Raw genomic sequence first — 27,190 nt, 5'->3', positions numbered from 1 at the left:
GGAGATCACGTTAGCAGGCACACAATAAATGTTTGTTGATGAGTCATTCATTTATTCATCCAATAAACATTTACTGAGGCCTACTAATGTGCCAGGCTGGGCTCTGGAGATGAAGACACTGTCCCTGCTCTCAAGGAGCTCACACTCTAACTGATAGCATAGAAAGGGAGACAACCATATACACAGACAATTACAATACAACCTGATAAGTGCTGTTAACACTTATCAGGTTGTATTATAATGGCCGATGTAAAATTTCTTTCCAGGGGGCGCTGCTCCAGGCTGCTGCTGGCTGTAACATCAAGAAAGGGGAGGAACAAATTGTAGAAATCAAAGGTTAAAGGCTTTTGGTCTATTTCAAACATCCAGGCTCTCCCTAACTCCTGATCACAAATGGATTTGGGAATTACACTGGCATGACATGAAATGGAACTCCCATGCTTAAAACAGGCACAGATCCCCAATAAAGCACTTTCTCAACTACCCCTTCCACAACATAAGCACTGTTTTTATTGTTTTGTTTCATTTTGTTTGCTTATTATACATCTGTAAACCTCCTCCACCACACACATGCCTAGTTTAACATCTGCAACTAGCAAAATGCTGGAAAATGAGAGCTTACAACTAACTGGATTAATCTAGTGTAACTGGATAGAAAAAGCAATAAGTAACAGCTCAGTTGGCACCTCTAAATCGAATAATCCCCACCCTTTGAAAAAATAAAAATTAGAATGTTATTAAATATAGAAGAGATGGTATACAGTTCATGGAGTAGGAATAATATTTTAGAAAGGTTTAATTAATAAATATAATTAAACAGATTCTCTGAACCACAAATAACAGACCCAGTTTCAGGAAACCAAAATAAGATATCCTACACCATCCCTAAGACCTTTAAGAATACCTAATCTAAATCACCTACATATTATAAATAAGAAAAATGAAACAGAGCGGTAACACACTCTTCCTACCACTTTTTCAAAATTCGGTGTGAGATACTAAGAGGGTCCTTGAGGAGAGACTACTAGTGTTAACTAGTCATTTGGTTCAGATAGTTTTATACAAAGATAGGATGGAATTTTTGTGTCACATACTGTTCTTCATAAGGCCTAGGTTTTTAATGGCTCTTTTGTCTCTGCACCAGCAAAATGAGCTGATGACATCAATAAATTGTTTACATTTACACCGAGATCCCTATCTTGGGACCCAATGTCTCTGAGGCCACTATTTTATACACTTAATATACTTTTCTCCCCTAAAGTCATTACATTGCACTTATCTACACTATTCCATTCTGCCAACTGTCAGCTCACACTCACAGTGCCTTCTTAGGTGTTGCAGTTTGTTCCTACTACCATTTTACATCTCCAAAGAGCTCAGTGTTATATACAAATGTAAACATTACACCATATCCATGTCCTCCCCCAGATCACTTACAAATATTCAAAGTAAGATCAGTTCTTAAATGGATGAAGGTGGGGGGTGACTACTGCTTTGTGTCTTGTCTACATTGGTTGTCATGTCTTATTAAGGACAAAATGTTGCCATGTCTTCTCCCCACACACATAAACAGGGAGCATCACTGCTGTGCAGCACTCAACAATGCTCTCCTTCTAGATGAAAAGATATGGCTATCTATTTAAAGGACAGATAAATGTTATCTCAAAATGGCTACCAAGAATTTGACACATATTCCATGCAGCAGTTGTCTTTGGAATCACAAACATTTCTTCATACTCAATGGCAACAAACATATAACAGGAGTGTATGTGCAACAAATGACATTGTCATTTGCAACAAATGACAAGAAGTAAAATTGATCCTTACAGAGAGCACATAATATAGAGCTCTTACAAACAGATAACAGACACAAGTCAAATAGTTCACACAAGGAAATAGGAACTAATAATTAACATCTGAGAGTCCACCCTCACCAATAATCAGAGACATGTACCATAAATCATTCTTTTACATAAGCAAAAAAAAAAAAATTGTATGCACCTAAATGACTGGGCACAAAAAATGACATTATGTTTTTGGAATGCTATTATGGCAGGCCTTTACAATGTTCAAACTTCCTGATGAATAATTCTAATTCTGGAACTCTATTCTATAAAGAAATAATTAAAATAGATCAATAAAAACTAAATAAAAAGACATAAATTACATAATTCAAAATACTAAAAATCTTAAGATACTTCCATACAACAAAATATCATGAAACCATTCAATGACAATTATAAAAATGTTTAACATGGAAAAATGCATGTTATAAACACAAAACATGATATAATACAGTATAAATATGTGATCACTATAGAAAAATGCAGAAAGAATGAAAAGAAGTGAACACATTTATTAACACTGGTTATCTCTGGGGGGTAAAACTATGTATCTTTTTTTCTCATACTTGATAGTTATCTTCAGACAAAGCTACAATGAATATTCATCAATTTCTAGATTGAGGGTACTATTCAAACTTAATGGAAGAAAAATCACAAAACAGAAGATAGAGGTATTTGATCACATGATTTCAAATGTGTATTAACCAAAAATTTTAAAACAAAAATTAAAAAGTAAACAATAACCTGGAGTACATATTTTTAACATTACACCAATCTGAGTAATAGCGTTTATTTACAGAACATTCAAATAGATAATAACAATAATAAATGCTAAACTAAAACTCCCCAACAGATAAATCAGTGGACATGAACTGTCACATGAAAGAAAATAAAACCGCTAAGAAACATATGGAGAAAAAAAAGGATCCAAACTAAGGAAATACAACCAAGGAAATACAAAATTAAAGTAATACTGTTTTTAACCCATAAAATATTTTTAACAAATACTACTCAATGCTTGTGTGAGTAAAAATTGGTACAACTTTTTCAGGAAGAAACTTGGCAATACATATTAAGTGTTAAAAATGTTCATACCCTTTGACATTGTAATTCCACTTCAATGAATCTATCCTAACCAAATAATAAAAGAAATCCATGTATTTTCGATCTTTTATTATAAGAAAAAAAAAACAATAACCTTTCCTCTACTTTTTAACATTAGTATTAACACACCAGAATATTAATAATGGATAAGAAAAAAATCTCTACTGCAGCAAAGGACTGGTTGTCTCAAAGCGTCAGACCAGATCTCAAATCAGGCAAAACAAGAAGGGTGTGTCCAGCCTGCCGCAGTCGGCCATTTTAAACCCTCTGCAGAACAAAAAGCACAGAAGACAAGGGTAGGTAAGGATGGCCACCCGACTAGGCTCCAAATCAACAATTCTTTACTTTTTGTCTTCTACATATGTAACCCTGTCCAATGCATTGAGTAAAAACCAGCAAACAGGTCTCCTTTTTTAAACACCATAGGTAAGTCACAAACAAAATTTGAAATTATAAAAGAAGGGTCCTTTAAATCTGCCCCATCATCCTGGTGGAAAAATATAATGTTTAAGAGCACAGGATTCTGAACCCATACTACCTGGATAAAAATCCAGTGTCAGCCATTCAACTGGATGTAAAAGCCCTGGACAAATTACTTAATCTGTCTCCCTCAAATTTCTTACTCGTAAACGGTGAATAATGGTACTGCTATTTCATAAGATTGTCGAGAGTACTAAATTAGTTAAGTCATGTGTAAAAGCATGTAGACCCAGTACCTCCCACATAGTTTAAGCGCCAAAGACGTTTGAGCATAATTATTATTATAGCCAGGGACATAGGCCCAGAGAAGGAAAAAGACCAGCATCAGGTCACAGCTAGGATTATTGAAAAAGACCTGTCTCCTCAATTTTGAATCCTGTGCCCTTTTTACTATGTATCTGCTAAATTATTAGTTTTAGCGGTTAACAATAGATCCTTACTGACAGCGCTGAGAGCCATGACAGCAGCTGCCTAAAAAAGACCTTCCTCCTAGACGAAACCGTGCTCAAAATTCTACAGAAAAAAAATAATTTAAGAGGAAAACGTGTGAGACCAGGTCACCTTCATTCCATCATTACCATTTGCCCAAATCCTACATTTAAAGCAAACTGGAACAAGCATTTGGAAACACAGCCAAATCCTCACCACTACAATCTTCAGGAGAGAAAATCATGGGCTTCTGACCAACAGCAGATTCTCACAATATTGCAACCACTGGGTTCTGCTACTTTGATGGAATGAAAGTGTCCAGAGCCAAGGACTCCGCAAGTCCGGCAGAGAGCCCTCCAAAGCTGTGTCCTGTCTCCAAATGCTCCCGTTTTACGCATTTCCTACATACAGTCAGCTGCCCTAACCTTTTGTAAAGTCATCATCGCCTCCGCATTTTTAAACCCACATTACCGGTAGGCCAGAGAAAGGCTAAGATTCTGGGTTAACATCTGGTGGATTTGGCCACAGCCTAGGACAACTCCAACTCAGGCTGATCTCTCCACCCAACTTGAAAGACAGAGCTGCTCCTCTGCAAGCCCTTCTAGCCCAACACGGCCAAGCGAAGACAACTTACCTACCCCCTCGCCATTTTGCAATCTTAATTACACGTACGCTTCGCGCCTCCCCTCCCCGTCATTCCGTTTGAAACACGCACGCGCGCCGCTCCCCTCCTCCCGTTAAAACCAACCGTCACCACACTGTCTCAAACACGCATGCGCACCTTCACTCTTCCCTCCAGCGGGTGTCAACTTGAGTAACTTTGCTTTCTTAAACACACATTCGACCCCCTACCCCACCCTAAGAGTTGCGCGTGCGTACCTCGCGCTTTCCCCAAAGAAGCCCCCCTCCCCCTCACATCAGACCTTCTCAAATACAGTCGGCCCTCCACGGATACTACGCCATTTTATATAGGATACTTGAGCATCCGCGGATTTTGGTGTCCGCAGGGGTCCTGGAAGCAAGCCCCTGCGGATACAAAGAACGACTGTATACCTGCGCGCTACAGCGCTGCGCACCCCCACACTCTCAAATACTCGCGTGCACCGCGTCTGTCCTCCCACCTCCGTTTTTTATATATACGTGCCTGATGATATCGGGACGTGTTTCGCCACAGTTGCGCCCCAGTGCTTAATCAAAGAGAGCCATTACCAGCCTTCCCTAAAGGGGGTAGGTGCGAGGAATTAGGGAAGCGGAATACGGAAAAGACGTCATTGCTTGCAGGTGCTTAGAGCAAATGCCAAATCTAGGTAGAATCCGCCCCGACCTCCAGGGAGGGGATAGAGTACCCTCGGATTCCGTAGTACGACCCACCACCCTGAACAAAGGCAAAGAGAAAGCTCTCGTAATCGGATGAGCCTAGTCCTAAGGCCCCGACCTTTAAATACACCTTCAGCTGCATATGAGGAAACCCAACATTTTCAAATAGGTGACGTTATGCGTTATACGTTTCAAGCGTCAAACCGACGCTCAGATGCCTCAACCCTGGTTAAGGGAAAGAAGTCTCTATCACTTTCACAATGGGAAATAAATGCTCAACATCCTTTTGTAGCTCTGAGGCCCGTCCTGTCCCCCATTTTTTCCTTTCGTAACCGGGAGAAGAGCCAAATTAAGGATCCCCCTGGCTCGAGTTCCTCCCGCCGCCCTCCAGGTTCTTACCCAATGTTGTTCCTTTACCTCCTGCCTGAATCGAAGGTCATAGCATAAATTCTTAGCGCCGGCCGTCCCAAGACAGGGCGAAGGGAGCGGCGGCACACAGTTCGCGGCGCCAGGGTGGCAAGAGCAGGCCAAGGTGGCAGTGGACAGCACGCAGAACATCAGCCGCGCCTCCAGCCGCAGCGCTGATGCCGGGAAAGAACCGCCTCTCCGGGATCGCCGCAGTGTGCTTCAGGCGCATGTGCCGAGCACAACCTCTTCTCCCCATCCCCCACTCCTCCAGCCCCTCCCCCAACTCCTCCAACCCCACCCCACCCCAGGTTAACCCTCCTGCCGTCTTCACCCATTCCCCATTGCCCGGGTCTCTAGCCCATCTTGCTTCTTAAACCTTTTCTCTCTTTGGTCACACCAGACTCCACCACCATCCCTCCCTCAGCTCATCTTCTTTCGTCAATCCCTCTCCAGTTCTTTTTAGCCCACCATTTCGTTGCCAAGTCTCCCTGTTGGTTGCCTTTATTGGCTCTGTCATCCTTAGTTGCCTATCCGTCTATTCTTGGCCTTGCCTGGTCTGCAGCCCTGTTAGGCCTCTTACTCCTCTTGTGTGTCTGAGGTTGCAAATTGTAAAAAATACTGCAAAAAATGCTGTTAGAAAGGTGTTATATTCACATAATCTCCAAAGCAGCTCTTAAGCAGGGCCCAACTAGCTAGTGTTGGGCAAACAATGCCTGATTGTTGATGAATCCAAGGAGAAGACCCAGAGGCAGGGAACCAAAAGACCCCTTGCACAAAGCAAAAAGGGAAAAGGTATTCAATCATTTTGAGGGTAAGAAGGAGTATGCAATGTCTTTTTCTTTCTCTTCACAGCTATAGTATTGTCTGGACATTAAAAATACTCTTCAGTGTCCTTCTGTGCTAAATACAGGGCTTGTTCTTGTCTTCTGTGAGACATTCACATACTAATTTTAAGGGAAGTGGCATCATTTATTCAACAGGCTCTGAAATAGATTCATCTCTGAATGTGAGGACACAATACAAAATAATATTTTCTCTTTATGTTGTTTTACTTTGGTGACTGGTTCTTCTTGCTTTCTAAGAAAGTCAGCTTGAAAATACCCAAAACTAAGAACCCACAATTCCATAAATTCTGAGGACCATAAAATGTGTCCATCATAATCCTAATTATTAAGAATGTCATATTAACGTTATTCAGGGACATAATGAAAGTTTGTGTTTTTTACATAATAGATACCAAAAAGTTATACAGCAATGTGTAATGTGCAGAAAGAAGAAAAGATAACTACAAATGCCTGAAGTTATAGTGGTATAAAGAACCTCTCTCCCAAATTAAAAGAATCATTTATTATTGCACAAAAGTTAAAATAAAAGGGAATTTTGCCCACAATTTTACAAAACTGTTTATAACAAATGCTTTTATTTCTTTGTGTACTCTTTTGTGTTATAACAGTTCTGTTGAGATATAATTCACATGTCATACAATTCACCAGCTTAAAATGTACAGTGCAGTGGATTTTAGGATATTCACGGCTGTATGGCCATCACCTCAATTTTAGAATTTTTCATCACCCCAGAATGAAACCTCATGTCCATTACCATATCTCTGTGTTTTTTCAATTTTTGTTTAAATATGTACTGTTCTTAACATCAACATTTTAATAGATATAGTAATGTGTTGCTTTAAATATTTTAGCATAGTCCTAATTATCATCTTTATCATTTTTAATAAATGGACAACATTCCATTTTTTTTAAGTATTGTAAAATTGAGTTCAGCACATAATTGCAGATGGAGTTACTTTCTCTTTGCACTTACCCTTCCTTTTCACAAAATTTCCCTAATCTACTATGATTCCACCTGAAGACAAATTCAAGAAAGAAGTACAGTTTGTAGATCTTGAATGTTATGAAATACTTTAGGTCCTGGGCCTATCTATTTGTCTAAACTCCCAGTTCATAAGCAGCTCCTCAGGAGTGGTAAAGGAAAAAGTTGGTGACCTCTACTATATCCAGGCTAGCGTTCTGAGGCTCTATTTCCCTTTTATTCTCCACCCTATACATTTCTTAGGAGAATGACTCTCTTTCAGAGGATGTGATGGTTCATTTTATGTGCCAACTTGACTGGGCCATGGTGCCCAGGCATATGGTCAAATATTATTCTGGATATTTCTGTGAGAGTGTTTTTGAATGGGATTAACATTTAAATCAGTGGACTTTGAGTAAAGCAGATTGTCCTCCATAACGTGAATGGGCCTTCTCCATTAGTTGAAGGCCTGAATAGAACAAAAGGCTAACCTCCCCTGAGCAAGAGAGAATTCTGCCAGTGGACAGCCTTTGGACTCGAACTGCAACATCACCTCTTCCTGGGTCCTCAGCCTGATAGTCTTTGGACTTGAACTACAACACTGGCTCTTTCCTGGGTCTCCAGCCTGCTAGCCCACCCTGTAGATTTTGGACTTTCCAGCCTCTGTAGTCATGTGAACCAATTCCTTAAAATAAATAAGTATGTATGTATGTATTATTATAAAATATATATACTATATATACACACATATTCATAGATAGATAATCTCTCTCCATAGATAGATATAGAGATATAGAGATATCTTGTTGATTCTGTTTCTCTGTAGATTCCTGACTGATCTAGAGGAGCTCCTCAAACTTGTGAACACCTTAAATTGAGGCTGGGGTACAGGAATGAAAAGTAACCAAGAATACTCTTATCAGTCCTTGAGTACAGCTTTGCCTTGGCAAATTGTACATTGACTAAATCTGACATGGAACTGGCCTTAACTCTGTAAAATCTAGTGTTACAGGATGTAAAGCTGAAGAAATAAGAAGTACCATCGTCTTCTTAGAGTCCAGTAATTTTTGGCACAAGGAGAACTGGTCTGTTCTTCGTGACTTTGGGGAATGAGGCAATGGGAAAAGCAGAGACTGGGAAAATGGTACAGTAACAAATTCATGTTGATACAGGCCTTGATTTCATTGCTAAAGTTTAATTAGTTTGAATATGTGAACAAGATGGCTAAGAGACCAAGAAACAGGATTGATCTGATTATTCACTGCCTGATAAATTATGTGGAGAATGAACTCTTGCAACAAAATCCAGCCAGATGAAGGGAAAATGAGATACACTAGGACTTACAATGATCTACTCTTGTGTATGGGCGATAAGGATATATCGTAAAGCAAACAGGTATCATTTAAGAGGACATGTAAATTTTTAAGGAGGTCATAATTATAATTTGGGAGATGTTTGTATCAATCAGGATTTATTGCAAGGAGCAGAAAACCTATCTGGATTTTAGACATAAGAAGAAATTTAGTATAGAAAATTGGATGTTTACAAACTACTTAGAAGGCAAGAAGGAACAGGTTCTAGGCTGAATCTCAAGGAATAACTCCCAGAAGAATATAGAACTGACTAACCAGAGTTGCTAGTATCTATGAGGCTACTACTGGATCCATGAATTCAAGAACACAACTTGAGAGCTGTGATCAGGAAACTGAAAGCCAAAATGAAAAACTGCCACTGTCACGACCATAACTGATTATTGGCATAAAACTGTATAACTCACTTGCCAGAAAAAACAGGCCAAAATGTAGCTGGAAGATGTCACATTTGCCTTTCAAATCTTGAGAGTTGATTCTAATTGATGAACCCTATTTTGTCTCCAGAACTATAGCTGCATGTGAGTATAGAAAATGGACTTTCTGACTTTCCAACTTGTAACACAAGAAGCAGAATTAAATGAAAATTGAGGGGCCTTTCCAGAGTACCCAGCTCAGTGGTATGCACAGTAAAAGGAGAGTATTCAGCTGAGAGTTGGGAAACCTGTGATGTAGTCCTAGCTCTGTTACTGTCTGAATTTGATCTTGGAACCATTACTTCCTCTCTTGGGCCTAACAGAGTTTATCTAGTAATTATTGGAGAGAAAGATTTTTATTTTTTATTTTTTTAACATTTTTTATTGATTTATAATCATTTTACAATCTTGTGTCAAATTCCAGTGTAGAGCACAATTTTTCAGTTATACATGAATATATATATATTCATTGTCACATTTTTTCTCCATGAGCTACCATAAGATCTTGTATATATTTCCCTGTGCTACACAGTATAATCTTGTTTATCTATTCTACATTTTGAAATCCCAGTCTATCCCTTCCCACCCCCCCGCCCCGTTGGCAACCACAAGTTTGTATTCTACGTCTATGAGTCTTTTTCTGCTTTGTATTTATGCTTTGGTTTTGTTTTGTTTGGTTTGGTTTGGTTTGGTTTGGTTTTTTTAGATTCCACATATGAGCGATCTCATATGGTATTTTTCTTTCTCTTTCTGGCTTACTTCACTTAGAGTGACATTCTCCAGGAACATCCATGTTGCTGCAAATGGTGTTATGTTGTCAGTTTTTAGGGATAAATAGTGTTCCATTGTATAAATATACCACTTCTTCTTTATCCAGTCATCTGTTGATGGACATTTGGGCTGTTTCCATGTCTTGGCTACTGTAAATAGTGCTGCTATGAACATTGGGGTGCAGGTGTCTTTTTGAAGTAGGGTTCCTTCAGGATATAAGCCTAGGAGCGGGATTACTGGGTCATATGGTAAGTCTATTCCTAGTCTTTTGAGGAATCGCCATACTGTTTTCCACAGTGGCTGCACCAATCTACATTCCCACCAGCAGTGTAGGAGGGTTCCCTTTTCTCCACAGCCTGGAGAGAAAGATTTTTAAGCAAGGGAGTGATGTGGTCAGCACTGCATCTTAGAAAAATCACTTAGTCAAGAGATGATGTAGGCCTGCTTTGGAGTAGTAATGGTATAGAGAGAACTGTAACACCTCTGAGAAATATTTAAAAGGTTAAGGTGTTTTATAATGATAAAAGTGTTGATTCATCAAGAAACTATAACAATTATAAAGGTATATGCACCTAAAAGGGAGCCCCAAAATACGTGGGGAAAAACTGACAAAATTGAATAGATACATGGATAATCTAACAATAATAAGGACTTGAATACTCCCACTGAATAATGGATACTACAAGTAGACAGAATATCAGCAATGATATAGAAAACTGAAACAACACTATCAACCAAATTGATCTAATTGCAGCAGAATAAACATTCTTCTCAAGCACTCATGGAACATTCTCCAAGACAGACCACCATATGCTAGTCCATAAAATAAGCCTCAATAAATGTAATGGTTGAAATTATACAAAGTATGTTCTCCAATCACAATGGAATGAAATTATAAATCAGTAACAGAAGGAAACTTGGGAAGTTCATACATATGGGGAAATTAAACATTACACTCCTGAATAACCAATGGGTCAAATAAATAATCACAAGGAAAGCTAGGAAATACTCTGAGATAAATGAAATAGAAAACACAACATATCAAAATTTATGAAATGCAGCTAAGGTAATGCTCAGGGGGAAATTTATAGCTTTAAACACCAATATTATAAAAGAAGAAAGAGCTCAAATCAATAGCTCAATACTCCACCTTAAGAAACTGAAAAAACAAGAGCAAACTAAGCTTAAAGCAAGCAGAAGGAAGTAAGTAATGAAGATTAAAGTGAAAATAAATGAAATAGAGAATAGAAAACAATAGAAAAGATAAACGAAACCAAAAGTTGGTTCTTCAAAAAGATCACCAGAATTGAAAAATCCTTCATCTGGACTGAGGAAGAAAAAGAGAGGTAAGAATCAAATTTCTAGAATCAGGGATCAAAGAGGGATCATTACTATTGACCTCACAGAAATTTAAAAAAAAAAATGTGAGGGAATATTATGAAAAACTGCATGCCAATAAATTAGATAACCTAGATGAAATAGACAAATTCCCAGAAAGACACAAACTGCCAAAACTGCCTCAAAAAGAAATAGATAATCTGAATAGACCTATAATAAGGAAAGAGACTAAATTAATAATTTTTAAACTTTCCACAAAAAAGCCCAGGCTGAGATGGCTTTACTAGTGAAATCTTCCAACCATTTAAAGGAGAAATAGTATAAATTCTTTACAAACTATTCTAAAAAATAGAATAGGTGTAAAGCCCTCCAAAATCATTCTTTGAGGTCAGTATTACCTTGAAATGACAACCAGACAGAGCTATCATGAGAATAAACATTTTAAAAACCTATAGAGGGGAGGGTATAACTTAGTGCTAGAGTGTGTGCTTAGCATGCATGAGGTCCTGGGTTCAATCCATTAAAATAAATAAATAAATAAACCTAATTACCTCCCCCAAAACAAAACAAATAAATAAAACCAAAAAATAATAATAAACTTTATTTTTTAAAAAAATACAGATTAGTATTTCTTATTAATATAGATGGTAAAATCCTCACCAAAATGCTGGCAAACCAAATCCAGCAGTATATATTACAGGGCAAGACCACATGATCATCTCAATAGACACAGAAGAATTTCGCAAAATCCAATGTGTTTTCATGATAAAAAAAAAAAAGTGCTTACTAAAATATGAATAGGAAGGAACTTCATCATACTTAATGGTGAGACTGAGAGCTTTTTCCCTTAAGATCAGGAACGAGACAAGGATGTTTACTCTCATAACTTATATTCAACAATGCACTGGTAGTTCTAGCAAATGAAAAAAGTCAAAGCAAACTCAAGAGGTTCAGAAAAAGCATTTGATGAAATTCAACATGGCTTAGCCATGAGTAGCATTTGCATAGTTACAATTATGTAACTGTTGGATATTGACCCAACCAGTATCAGGAGAAAGGTGAAAGAGGGGGAGGGTGAGTGCATGAGGTATACCAAAAGATGGTGTAGGTAAAAGAGGGATAAATGTTCATTCTCTGAAATAGAAAATCATTGATGACGTCTAAAATTGAAATATCAAGAAGTTACAATTATAAGCATTATTTATAGCTCTGAATCACTCTGTGAGCTAAAATCATTTAGTGAATTGAGAGATCAACTGAATGGGCCACCACCAGCATTTTTTTACAACATGAATAGAAAACATCAAAGTACATTGTACACGTTAAGGGTAATTATTTTTTTCTTAAACTTATTTGGGTTATAACATACACACATATATCCTCTATTGAGATGTAAGATGTGTTTCGCACTTAATGTCTCAAAGCTGTTTAAAAAATCTATGCCTTAAACTATGGGCATGTATTACTTTAATAAAGCTATAAACCCAAAAGGGGATTTAAATATGAAAATTAATAAGGTTAATTTAATAAACATATATCAAATTTTAAAACACAGAGAGAATTTTTGCCACTTGGAAACATTTATGCAGCACCATTTAATTGTTTAGGAATAAAACTCATTCCATTGCTCTGTATGTGGCAATTGCTCATGTTCTTTGGCTATAACTTTTATTAATGTTTGAAAACATTTTTCTTTGTGGTTGCATTTATGAAACCATTTGCACATTCCAATCAACTCATATTGAAAATAAAGACCAGCTGCTACATTTGCTATTCTTTCTTTTAATTTTATTTAATTTTAATTTTTAAAATTTTTTTAATGAGTTATAGTTGCTTTACAATGCTGTGTCAATTTCTGGCATACAGCACAATTTTTCAGTCATACATGAATATACACATATTCATTTTCATATTCTTTTTCCTCAAGAGCTACCACAAGATCTTGAATATATTTCCCTGTGCTATACAGTATAAACTTGTTTATCTACTCTACAATTTTGAAATCCCAGTCTATCTCTTCCCACCACCCACCCCCTTGGCAACCACAAGTTTATATTCTATGTCTGTGAGTCTATTTATGTTTTGTATTTATGCTTCGTTTGTTTTTTTTAGATTCCACATATGAGCGATCTCATATGGTATTTTTCTTTCTCTTTCTGGCTTACTTCACTTAGAATGACATTCTCCAGGAGCATCCATGTTGCTGCAAATGGCGTTATGTTGTCAGTTTTTATGGCTGAGTAGTATTCCATTGTATAAATATACCACTTTTACTTTATCCAGTCATCTGTTGATGGGCATTTAGTCTGTTTCCATGTCTTGGCTATTGTAAATAGTGCTCCTATGAACATTGGGGTGCAGGTGTCTTTTTGAAGTAGGGTTCCTTCTGGATATATGCCCAGGAGTGTGATGACTGGGTCATATGGTAAGTCTATTCCTAGTCTTTTGAGGAATCTCCATACTGTTTTCCACAATGGCTGCACCAAACTGCATTCCCACCAACAGTGTAGGAGGGTTGCCCTTTCTCCACAGCCTCTCCAGTATTTATCATCTGTGGACTTTTGCATGATGGCCATTCTGGCTGGTGTTATATTTGTTATTCTTATGTCTATCTTCTACCAAATGCATTTGTCCTGGCTTCCTGAAAAAAATTCACATGCAAAATGTGTAGCTAACTAATAACTTAAGGAAAAATATTTATTGTGGATTTTAAAAATTATACAACCTAAACTCATTTCAAAAATTTTAAGACACAGAAAAGGAAAATAAGGAGAAAAAAGTCCTATTCAATCATATAGCTCCAAAATAGCTACTGTGGATATTTCAGTGTCTAGTTTTCCATACTTCTTTATCTATATAAATGAACATGTCTATAAATCCTTATAAGATTTATATAGTATATAAACAACTTAGAAAACATCAGAGAGGAAATCTATCCAATTTTAAATGATTTGTAATTTATTTTCCAAGTAATATCATGTTGTTTTCTAACTTAAATGGTGGTGATTATGTTAAAAACTAAAATTCCTGCAGTAATAAAATAGGCTAAGTTGTTAATAAATCTCACTGTGGCATTTTACAGCTTTTTTTCTATATTATGTGTCTCATATCCTTAGGGACCCTTGTATTTTATTCCTTAATTTAAAAAATGGGTTATTCTCATTTGTTATCATTTGTTTTGTTCATTTACTGGATTAGATACATCTCACACGTATTTTTCCTAAGTCCATAGTGCTTATTTTAAAACTGACCATCTACTAGACCAAAAGAAGGCCTAAGTCTTAATTAAAAGAAATCCTACGAGGCACATTTTCTGAACAAGAAGGGATTCAAACTCAAACTTAATGACCCAAGCGTTTATTTCAAAAAGAAAAAAAAGGAAGAAAAGAAACAAACAAACAACAAAATGCAGAAAACGCCAGTCAGTGTTTTTTGGCTTGAAAGACAGGCGGAAAGTCAGGGGGAATGGGCGGTTGAAAGGCCTGTGACACGTGAGTGAGGCCGTGCGCAAACCCTGTGTGACGTCCCTGGGGCCTCTAGAGGTAAACAGCCACTTCTTCCCAAGCGGCAATAAGAGGAGCTGAGGCGGAGCCTCCGGGGCAGGGGGTGAGCCTGCTCACCTGAAGATCTCACCACAGCCATGAGCAGCAAGGAATGCTTCAAGTGTGGCCGCCCTGGTCACTGGGCCCGAGCATGCCCCAGAGGAGGAGGAGCTCGAGGGCGCAGAGCTAGAGACCATGGCAGAGGGGCTCAGTGCTGTTCCACCACCCTACCTGACATCTGCTATCGCTGCGGTGAGTTTGGGCATCACGTTAGGAACTGTGACCTTCTCGAGGACATCTGCTACAACTGTGGGAGGAGTGGCCACATCGCCAAAGACTGTGTCGAGCCAAAGCGAGAGCGAGAGCAGTGCTGTTACACCTGTGGCCGGCCAGGCCATCTGGCTCGTGATTGCGACCGTCAAGAACAGCAGAAGTGCTACTCTTGCGGCGAATTTGGCCACATTCAGAAAGACTGCACCCAAGTCAAGTGCTACCGGTGTGGCGAGACCGGCCACATGGCCATCAACTGCAGCAAAACGAGCGTGGTCAACTGCTACCGCTGTGGCGAATCCGGACACCTAGCCCGGGAATGCCCCATTAAGGCTACCGCTTAATTTTTTCCTTGCCATCCCCCGCCTTTTTGCTGATTGATAATTGTACTCTTTTCTGTAAGACCTCTTCACTGACCAAAAGTTGATAGATTTAGGCTACTCCCAGGCCAGTGAGCTTTAATTACCATGTTAAAAGAAGAAAGAACTGGGAAAAAAATCTCCAAAAAAAAAAAAAACGTTATTCACTTGTAGATGTCTTATAATTAATGTGTTTCTGCACCACTGATATATCTGGTTATTGAACATCCTGAGCATTAGGCAATTTCTAGATCCTTTGGACTCATTTTGATTCAACATTTAGTTAAGAGCCACTGTGTGCCAGCCACTGTTGAAGGAGCTTGAGCTATATCAGTGAACAAATTAGACCATCTTTAGAAACACAAGCCTATATTAGAATCTATTAACAAGTGAAATACATAGTGTGTCAGAAGAAGATCAATTGCTACAGAGAAAAAGAACACCAGGTGAAAGAATAGACAATGTGTTGCGGGGGGACATATGTTTCTGTTTTAGATACACAAGGTACCCTGAGGAGCTGACATTTCTTCAGAGATTCATTGCATAAATAAAGCTGATTCTAGAAATGTCTATGATCTTGTCAAAGTAACTTTATTATATATTGATTGCTTCTATTATTTGACCTTATTAGCTTTTAAGTAACAGTAAAAGCCATCTCTATCTGGGCCTACATAGAATGTATAGTTTAATGAAAATAAGCCAGAAAAATATGTATGATGTGTGTAAGCAGCTTTGAGGGAGAACAGTGAGATAAAAACAACCAAAAAAACCTTAGCAGCAAATTGGGACATAAAGATATTGATGGCAAAGTGTGGACTTACATTTTTTTAAAAGCCTGAGAAACCAGGTATAAACTTTAAGATTAACATAGACTGGGTAATTTCAAAAACATGCATTTTCACAGATATGAAAGTTATATTTATGTTTAGGAATTTCTGAAAAATGTGTTTTCTCAGATATCAATATTCCATTTCATATGCTGAAATCCATTTTTAAAAACAGATCTGAAAAACAACTGAAGTTCTATAAAACAGAAAAGGCAATTTCAAACTCTAAATAAAACCTGGGATGGGGAAAGGTAACTATTGTGTCAAGATAAAATTGTGGTTTAACAAAAAATGATTTACAAAATAATGATAATGGGGGAAGGGTATAGCTCAAGTGTTAGAGCTCATGCTCAGCACACAAGAGGTCCTGGGTTCAATCCCTGAGACCTCCTCCAGGCAGAAATCAATGAAGAAACCTAATCACCTCCCCATCAGAATACAAAATAACAGTAATGACAATACTACACATCAAACCTAGGATGTGATAGAATTTATAGCAGAAAAGATAGTGTAGAGGGTATAATTTCTGGTCCATAAATACAAATGGTCAAAGAAATGTAACTAAAAAGAAAAACCAAAGAAATGTAACTGATTCCGTAACTGAAGACAATTCTTTTATGAACCTCCATAAGACTTGATGTGTAACCCTTCATTCCTACGTCAAAGACCCTTTCAATTCAGCTGAGTTTCAACTTCTGGGACCCCCTTAGGATCCTAGAAATTGATTCTGTTATTCTCTGTGCTGTTTCAACCAGATAAACTCAGGCATACTCCCAGTCCCTAAATGGGGCAATCTCACAGTCCAATCTGCCAAGACACAACTGGAAACTCCTACGCACACTGACTCAGACAAATTCTTGTCTCATCACAGTGCTGAACTCTATTTAGGGAAGGAGGAACATAGGAATCTGCTTCTGAATCCCTCTAAACCATCTGTTGTTTCATTTCCCATGCTCTCAGGAGTTTGTTCCAGAGTTGGAGGAGAAAAAGAGGCTAGATCCCTTTATTAAGGACACACTTAGCATTTAAATCCTCTTCACATTCCCCTTAGGCATATTTTTCTAGTCCCAGAGGAAAGAAGTGTTATTTTGACTCACCAGTACCCTGTGCCAGAAGTTACAAAATGATACCCCTTACTGAATCAGGTCCACAATATGTTTGGTTTGATCTGTACATTGTTTAATAACATTCATGAAGTAGCTATCCACATTTAAAAATTGGAACATTTCCCATGGAAATTCTTTTTCTTCTTTCTGGAACAAAAACAAAGCTCAGGAAGCAATAGGCAACCATTTCTGTGTGGAAACTTTCAGCTGGAGGTAAGTAGTAATTTCTCCCTACAGATAAATAACAAATTCCCTCTTTAACATAAAAGAAAATGAGGAAAGATTTAAATATTTTACTACAAAAAAATCAACTAAACACAAAAGAAGACAGTAATGCAGGAAGTGAGAGACAAAGCTATAAGGCATACAGTAAACAAACTGCAAAATGATAGAAGTCCCTCCTTATCAGTATTACTTCAAATGTAAATGGATTATAATCCCCAGTGAAAAGACAGATGTTGAAAGAATGGATAAAAACATGATTCAACTATATACTGTCTATAAGAGACTCATTTTACACCCAAAGATACAAATACATCGAAAGTAAAAGGATGGGGAAAAAATTCCATGCAAATTGTAACCAAAAGGGAGCAGTGGTGGCTATCCTAATATCAACCAAAATAGATTTTAAGTCAAAAACAGTTTACAGGAGACAAAGAAGGTCATTATATATTAATAAAAGGCTCAATACAATTATATCTTATTGGCCAGGGTATAGAGAAATGAGAACTCCCCTACACTGCCATTGGAAGCAGAAAATTGATATAACATTTCTGGAAGGCAATTTGGCATTATAGATCAAAAACCTTTAAAAAGTCCTTATCCTTTAAAACAGCAATTGTCTTAAGAAAACGATCATGGATATATACTCAAAACATATATTTAAAAGCGTTCACCTCAACATTATTTATTACAATGATAAATAAGAAACATTTATCATCAACGGGTAGGGAATTTAAAATACAACACATGTATAAGATAAAATACCTTGCTGCCACTAAAAATCATGTTATAGCAGAATGTTTATTGACATAAAGAAATGATTAGGCTACAAAATAGTACATACAGTATAACATACTATGATATGATAGGTAGTTCTTCCCATTGTTAAAGCTCTGAGCACATTGTACTTTCTAAAACAAGAGTGAAAGCCAAAAATAAATAATTTAAAACTCTCTAGCTATTTTAAAATTTATAAATCACTTACTAAATAACTGTAGGTTCAAAAAGGTAATTACAGTGAAAATTGCCAACAATTTAGAAAATGGAAACAAAACTTATGGAGTCCGGCCCAAAAGAGTATTTAGCAGCCAAATATTTTATTACATTATAATTCAAGAATATTTTTTAAAGGCTACAAGACAAATCTGCAGAAATTAAATGAAAAAAGTTTAATGCCTAAAAAAATTTAAAAACAGAAATAGGTGGATTAGACAAAAGCAGAATTGATAAACAAAAACAACCCTGCTTCTTTAAACAAAATAAATGTATTTAAAATAGAAAAACTTCAGGCACATGCAATTTTTTAAAGGGAAGGAATGCATAAATATAAAATTAAGAATCTGAAAAAGTATCTGAAAAAAAAAAGCCAGAGCCAAAGAGATATTTTATAATTGTAAAAAAGCATAGACTTTGGAATTATATAGCCCTGAATTTAAATCCTTGCTCTACTGTGTGATCTTAGGTAAGTCTCAATCCCTGTGAGACTATATTCTTATTTGTAAAATAAATAATAACACCTCAAAGGGTCATTATAAGAATTATTTGAGGTACTATATGTCAAATGCTTGGCACAATGCTGGTACATGGTAAAAACTCAACACACACAGTAGCTGCTATTATATATAGCAGACTTCTTTTAAAATTATAAGAGAGCAGGGATTATAATTTTACCCTTAATGCACTTTAATATCAATGGAAATATACATTTTCAAAAATGGCACAATTATGCAAATAGTATGAAAATTACTACTAAATTGATTATTGCCACTATTAAAATGATATAACCCAGATGGTTTTAGGGTTATTTCAGAAGAACAAATAATTCCTATATTTTATTGACTATTCCAGGGTTTAAGAGAGATAGCACACTAATTTCTATGAAAGTAGCATATTTATAAAACTAGCACAGAAAATTTTAGCAAATGCTAGCAGAAAATTTTTTAGAACTTGCAAACTAATCTTATTTGTGAATACTAGTATAAAAATCCTAAATAAAATTACTAGAGTATAAGTTAGAAATTTCCTAGTTATAAGTGGCAGACAATTCTACTAAAACCTGGCTTAAGCAGATAGGGGATTCAGGGTTACATGTAATGAAGTAGGGGTAGGTGAGGCTTCAGGTATTATTGAAAACAGAAATTCAAAGTGTCCTCAGTGCACCCCAATGTTCATAGCAGCACTTTTTACAATAGCCAAGACATGGAAACAACCTAAATATCCATCAACAGATGACTGGATAAGGAAGTTGTGGTATATTTATACAATGGAATACTACTCAGCCATAAAAATGATAAAATAACACCATTTGCAGCAACATGAATGTCCCTGGAGAATGTAATTTTAAGTGAAGTAAGCCAGAAAGACAAAGAAAAATACCATATGATATCATGTATGTGTGGAATCTGAAAAAAAAAAAGACAAACGAATTTATTTACAAAATAGAAACAGACTCACAGACATAGAAAACAAACTTATGGTTACCAGGGAAGTGGGAGTGGGAAGGGATAAATTGGGAGTTTGCAGGTACTAACTAATAAATATAAAATAGATAAACAAGTTTATACTGTATAGCACAAGGAACTATATTCAATATCTTGTAGTAACTTATGGTGAAAAAGAATATGAAAATTAATATATGTATGTTCCTATATGACTGAAGTTTTATGTTGCACACCAGAGATTGACACAACATTGTAAACTGACTATACTTCAATTTTAAAAAAAGTGTCCTCAGGATCAGTTTTTCTGTTTCTCCATCTTTCAGTTTTACTTCTGCATCGAGTAAAAGCAGAGTAGGCAATTCAAATCAAGCTGCCTCTTATCGATAGCTTTAAAAGCTGGTGAAAATATAAAGCACCATCTCTGTAAAAGTTATCACAGAGCTAACACAACAGTGAGGAATTGCTGGAATGAGATTCTGGGAAAAGATAGGGATCCTGAAAAGCAGAGGTGCACCTATCAATCAGGTTTACCTCTGTTCTGCTTACATTTGCCAATGCAAAGAGGTATCTGAGAGGCTGGACTGTGCCTTCTGAGGTTGGGGGACAAATGGGACAAATGTTGGAACTCAGGGCACACTAAAGATGAGAACTCTGGTTAACTATAGCCCATTTGTGTTGGACTTAAACAGGAAGGCAGAAACTACTTCACCTATTTACAACAGGAGGAATGTATTGCAGGGAACTGGTCACACAGGTGATGGAGGATCTGAAATCCAAATGGAATGCCACAGATTAGTAAGAGCAAGATGCCATAATTACTCCTGTGTTGGATATACAGAAGTAAGAGATGATGTCACTGGAGCTTTAAGGGTCAACAAGTGAAAGCTAAAACTGTAGTAATCTTGTCCAGTTAGAGCCACAGAGAAAAGGGATCCACTGCCAGAGAAGCTGCCCAAAGTAGAGAGGAATGCCCTGGCCTCTTTCTTCCTCCCTACCATGGAGGCTTTTCTCCCAAGAGGCTGGAAGCCAGGGAAGAATAGTTTTGAGGACAAACACGGCCAGGAGAGCATAGACCCCAAAAAGCTGCACCTCAAGGATGATAATGAACCAGCAATAGAGCATTCCCTTCCATTATAGCTTATTAAACCACTATTTCACTTTGAATACAGATGACTGAAAGCATCAGGCCACTATATTCATAGTAGAATATAAATTAGACCATCTGGAACTATGTTAGAAGACCTAGCTTTGTGATTGGTAAGATGACTGGCCCAGTATCATATTTTTCCCCACTTTTGCTCCTAACTATATGTCCATACAGCCATATGTTTATCATGTTGCACCTTAGGTATCCACAGAAAAAGTTTCCCAGGGGTTTTTAAAGTTGTGATTAAAAAACACATAACATAAAATTTACCATCTTAACCATTTCAAGTGTATAGTTCAGTAATGTTAAGTGTATTCATTTTGTTGTACAACAGATCTCCAGAACTTTTTCATCTTACAAAACTGAAACTCCATACCTATTAAACATGAAATTTACATTCCCCTTTCCCTTCAGTCCCTAGTAATCACCTTCTGGTTACTACTTTCTGTTTCTATGAATTCCCCAGAGATTTTATGTGCACATAAGCACACACACACAAATGCAGACATTAGACCAAATATGATAAGATATTAACATTTGTTGAATCCATATATAGAGAGAGTACATGTAGTACACTTTCAACTTTTCTCTTTGAAACTTTTTGTAATAAGAATGAAAATTAATTAAATGATTAGGCAAGACAGACATAAAGTACAAATAAGGTAAAAATGGACATTTTCAGGCAAACAAAAACTGAAGGACTTTGAAGACTGGAACTAAAATAAGTTTTAAAGGATGTTCTTCAAAAAGAGGGAGAATAATACCAGATATTAGGTCAGATATACAGGAAGTAATTAAGAGCAGTGAAAATGGTGTGTGCTGTTGTGGAAATAATAATGTCGTTGACACTAGAGATGAGGATAATGTATTATTTGAAGGTAGCAATGACTCAGTTTGTAATTCAGTGAATGCCTAGGATGAAGAAAGTTCTCTACATACACTGGTGATGAAAAATGTTTGTGCTCTAAAGATAGTGGTTTTCTGGGCACTCGGGATGAAGACAAAAACTTTTCAATGATAAAATAAAAGTATAGTATGGCAGTACCCCAGACAATTAAAAATAATATTACCATATGATCCAGCAATTCCACTTTTGGCTATATATCCAAAAGAGTTGAAAGTAGAGGTCTGAAGACATATTTGTACATAGTATATGTAATTCATAGCAGTATTATTCACACTAGCCAAGAGGTGGAAAAAACCAAAGTGTGCACTGATAGATGCAAAATGTGGTATATGCATAGTGTGAAATATTACTCATGCATAAAATGAAAGGAAATTCTGGCACATACTATAACATGGATGAACATTAAAGACATTATGCTAAATGAAATAAGCCAGACACATAAGGACAAATATTGTATGATTCTGCAGAATGAAAAGGCAACCTGCAGAATGGGAGAAAATATTTGTAAACTGTGTATCTGATAAGGGCTTACTATTCCAAATATAGAAGGAATAGTATAGCTCAGCAATACAGTGTGTGCTTAGTAAGCACGAGGTCCACGAGGTCCTGGATTCAATCCCCAGTATTGCCATCAAAAATAAATAAATAAATAAACCTAATTACCCCCCAAATAAAACACACAACCCCTCCTCTCAAAAGTACAAAATATACAAGGAACTTAAGCAATCATTTCAATAGCAAAAAGAATAGCCTGATTGAAAAATGGGCAAAGGACCTGAATAGACATTTTTCCAAAGAAGACATTCAAATGGCTAACAAGTATATGAAAAAGGTGCTCAACATCTCTAATCATCAGGAAAATGCAACTCAGAACTACAATGAGATATCATCTCATATCTGTTAGAATGGCTAGTATAAAAAAGGCAAAAGATAACAAGTGTTGGCAAGAGAATGGAACCCTTGTTCACTGGTGGAAATGTAAATTGGTACAGCCATTATGGATAACACTATGGAGTTTTCTTAACAAGTTAAAAATAGAACTATTATATGATCCAGCAATCCCACTTCTGGGTATATATCCAAGGGAAATAAAAACAGGATCTCAAAGAGATGTCTGCATGTCCATTGTAACATTATTCACTATAGCCAATTTATGGAAACAACCTAAACATTGCATGGATAAAGAAAATGTGATAGATAGATAGATGGATGGATAGAGATATAGATATCTGCACCTCCATGTCAATTTTGGCATTATTCACAATAGCCAATTTATGGAAAGAAATGACTTGTAACAAGATTCACAAATTACTGTATGACAGATGAGTCCCCTCAAATGTAACTTTACATTTTAGGATGCAAATCATATCAGCCTAATAGTGTCCCTCAATATAAAACTTGTAAGTTTTCTGTGTGTGTTATGAAGGAGTATGCTAGGCATTATTCCTGTTTATCAAATATTTTCTACTCTTTGTTTCCCAAGCACAAGGGAAGATTAAACTTCCCTACCCCTCAGAGGTAAGACATGGTCACATGACTCGCTTTAGCCAATGAAATGTAGGCAAAAGTAACATGCATGTCACATCCAATAGTACACTTTAAGAGCCAATGTACAGTTTGCCCCCCCTTTCACATTTCTGTGGTAATCATGGAAGCACATGAAGGGATGAAACTTTCTTCATCCTGATTCTCTGAGTGTCTACAATGAACAAATCTTTGGTGAGCATTTCTTTTGGTAGAGCATGAGCAAGAAATAAACTTTTGTTATATTAAGATATCAAAATTTGGGGCTTATATATTTGTTACAATAAAATAACATAGTCTACTCTGAGTAGTAACAAGGGGATGGAAGCCAACCCCCTCCATGTTGTTGAAAGGTTGGCTGGGTCCCACATATACACCAACGCACACTATTAAACTGGAAAAAAATCCTCCTAGGGAAGATGATTGTCTTATTTTCCTTTGCTATGCATGATACTCCTTAGATCTAAAACTGAAAACCCCTGGCTTTCTTCCAGACAATCTACTAATTACTGAACACAAACAATGGTATATTGATCAACCTTAGGCTATTTGTTTAGTGTATAATATTCCACTCATAGCTTACTTTCCCCAAGTTTTCTATGGATTGTGGTTAAAACAAGGATGCACAAGGACTTGAAGACTTGAATAGAATGCCCTAAATAAGGACTTTTAAAATATGTTCCCTTAAATGACTAATTCTTCTTGAATGTTCCTGAAAAGGTCAGGATCATGTATAATACAATTTGATACTGTTCTAAATTCTATTCATGGATGGAACAGACCGTACCTCTAGCTCATACATTAGCTTTTAAAATCACTTAACTTACTATTGATTTTAAGATGTGTGTGTGTATGATGATAGTATTGTGATTATATTTTAAAGGGGGAATACATATGGATACATAGCAAAATATTCACAGATAAAAGTATAGAATTCCTTGAATTTGGTTCAAAATAACCCAAAGATTGGAGTAGGGCAGAGGGGATGAGGAGGATGAATGGAGATAGAGAAGAAATAAGTTTGGCCGTGACATGATAATTGCTAAAGCTAGATGATGGGGTTCATCTTGATATTCTGTCTGTGTTTACATATATTTGATGGGTAATCACTAATGTCAAAGTTTTCTAAACCCAATTCTTTGTCTGCTTTTCCCCATCCCCTCCTCCAATGCTGGACATATTAGAAAATGCCTTATGCTGGACATGATATGCACTAATTAGTTCATGAATTATGTATGCAGAATGCAACTATATATAGGCCTGAAGGTGCAAGTGTCAATAATAAACCAAAACACTAGTGAGCTTTAAAATGTCCCCAGTGAATGCAGCACATCTTGCTCAGTCTGTGGAGACTTAGTTCCCACTAGAGAAATGTCCACACCTATTCTCCTCTAAATAACCCCTTCTACATCTTAACCCCAAGGTATCTGCACTTATGTCACAAACTCCAGGTTCTAGTAGGTTTTGGAAGGGGACAGATGCCATTCATAGAATGACTGAAAAATGATAGTGTCTAGAGGGGAGGGTAATAGCTCAGTGGTAGAGCACACGCTTTGCATGCACGAGGTGCTGGGTTCAATCCGCAGTATCTCTATTAAAAAAAAAATGATAGCATCTGGGGATTTCAGTTAAAGATGGTGGACTGAATACTCCAGAAAACTCACAATAATGACAGTAATGGGATATAATGAAGGTATAAATCTACTAGAACCCAGAGAAAGGGAGACAATAGCAACATAATTTTGGAAGAAGGAAATGATGAAACTGACTTTGCACACCTGAGAAAGCTGAATCTCAAGCAATTGAGAAAGCTGAAAAACAATCCAATTTACCCTGAGAACCCCCAAAAGGGTCAAAAATTGGCAACACTGAGTACTTCTGAAAGTGAGAATGAAGACAGTACTAAAAACTGGAGGGTTGATTGTCTAAATTTCATCTAAAATCAGTTAGCCTTTCCGGTGGTGACAACTTCCCCATGAGAACATGCCTCTGGCAAAGGATCTTCTTCATCCCTCTCCAGAAGAGAAGAGGAAACACAAGAAGAAATGCCTGGTACAGAGCCCCAACTCCTACTTCATGGATGTGGAATGCCCAGGATGCTATAAAATCATCATCATCTTTAGCCATGCACAAACAGTAGTTTTGTTTGTTGGTGGCTGTCCTCTGCCAGCCTACAGGAGGAAAACCAAGGCTTACAGAAGGATGCTTCTTCAGACAGAAGCAGCACTAAATCACCCTGAGTCCAGATGAATGTGAAACCATCCCAGTAAACACACTTTGGATTAAACATTTAAAAATAAAATAAAATCAGTTAGATCCCTGGACTCCACCATACTGAGCACAGCCACTCAACTGCTTTTCTTCCACCTTGGCTAAAGATTTAAAATTCATTCTCCAGAGAGACTAAAATAATTTCTGGACCAGGGAACCTTGGAACAGTTTAAGTGAAGAGTATTATACTTAAAACAATATAATTAATTTATGTGATAGTTTACATACTTAATATTGACACTCATCTCATCCCTGTCTCTGAGATTACTGCCATTTAGACTTCTTACAGGGTAAAGATTGGGAGACACTTTTGTGAGGAATCTGAACACCTCAATGGAAAATACTAAAAGATACTGACATAGGGAGTTTCCCAAAGAAATGGAGCAATCAGAACACCCTATAGAGTAAATTAGTCTTTAAGTCCCACCCACATGCACAGAGCTTCTAGCTTTCTAGTACCTAAATCTTAAAAACACATAGACAACCAAGATTCACCATGCATTTGAGAAAATATGAATATGAATAATATGAAAGACAGAGACCAAAATCAACAAACAGGAAGTATTTTGGAGGAAACAGAGGCCATTCATGGAAAGGGAAACTTAAAGAAATCTAAACATTCCACTTCTCTAACATTTCCTTAGCATATTTATTCCATAGCTCAGTTTTCCTCCTCTGGGACACACTTTATCATGTTAGCAAAATCCTGAGCCACATCCAGATCTGGTGTGTGCTAGGGTCTTCCTACTTCTACTCAACTGCTTGTGTATGTGCCTTACCCTTCTAGAAGCAACTGAACTTTCTTTTAAAAATTTGGATTATAATGAAATATTTAAGAAGCAAGGGCCATGAATCTACAATTTACTCTCAAATGGTTTAGTAATATTAATAATAATAATAATAACAACAACAATAATAGCATATGATATATGGGAATTCCCTGTACTGTTATTGTAACTTTTCCACAGAAAACTTACAGGTTTATATTTATATTACATTAACGTTTACATTTACAAGAAAACTCACAAGTTTTACATTGTTTTAAAAAAACAAAAGGTAAAAAATATTTTGTTAGATAACACATGTGTACACACAGCCCTATGTGGGCCACCTTCCCCAGGAATCTTATTTAGAAACTGCTCAGCAAGCACAGTTCCAATTTCCCATTTGAAGCACTGCCTCTTTGAAAGTCACTGCACCCAACGACTCAAAGGGAAAAAATTCAGCTCTCCCTCATAGCTCTCTCCCCTTGAGAGAATTTTTCAAGCACCATTACTACTTATACTGAGTT

At 36.9% G+C, this 27,190-nt stretch overlaps 1 protein-coding gene, 1 long non-coding RNA gene and 1 pseudogene across 2 annotated transcripts in view; 2 read left to right on the top strand and 1 right to left on the bottom strand.

Annotated features, from left to right (window-relative positions):
- LOC105090684 (uncharacterized) overlaps positions 1–5,788 on the bottom strand; it is a 64,652-nt gene extending 58,864 nt beyond the window's left edge. Inside the window, exon 1 of the long non-coding RNA XR_010379470.1 lies at positions 5,574–5,788. This is a non-coding gene — a long non-coding RNA (uncharacterized LOC105090684). The remainder of the gene's footprint in view (positions 1–5,573) is intronic.
- A 9,135-nt stretch (positions 5,789–14,923) lies between these two features.
- On the top strand, positions 14,924–15,439 carry ZCCHC13 (zinc finger CCHC-type containing 13). Its single transcript, XM_010982023.3, has one exon. The coding sequence runs from the start codon at positions 14,924–14,926 to the stop codon at positions 15,437–15,439; it is 516 nt and encodes a 171-aa protein (XP_010980325.1).
- A 10,172-nt stretch (positions 15,440–25,611) lies between these two features.
- Positions 25,612–25,858, top strand: LOC105090681 (small ribosomal subunit protein eS27-like; annotated as a pseudogene).
- The last annotated feature ends 1,332 nt before the right edge of the window (positions 25,859–27,190 follow it).

The sequence above is a fragment of the Camelus dromedarius genome, chromosome X, assembly GCF_036321535.1.
Source record: "Camelus dromedarius isolate mCamDro1 chromosome X, mCamDro1.pat, whole genome shotgun sequence".
Lineage (NCBI taxonomy): Eukaryota > Metazoa > Chordata > Mammalia > Artiodactyla > Camelidae > Camelus > Camelus dromedarius.
This window is presented reverse-complemented; position numbering and strand designations above follow the sequence as displayed.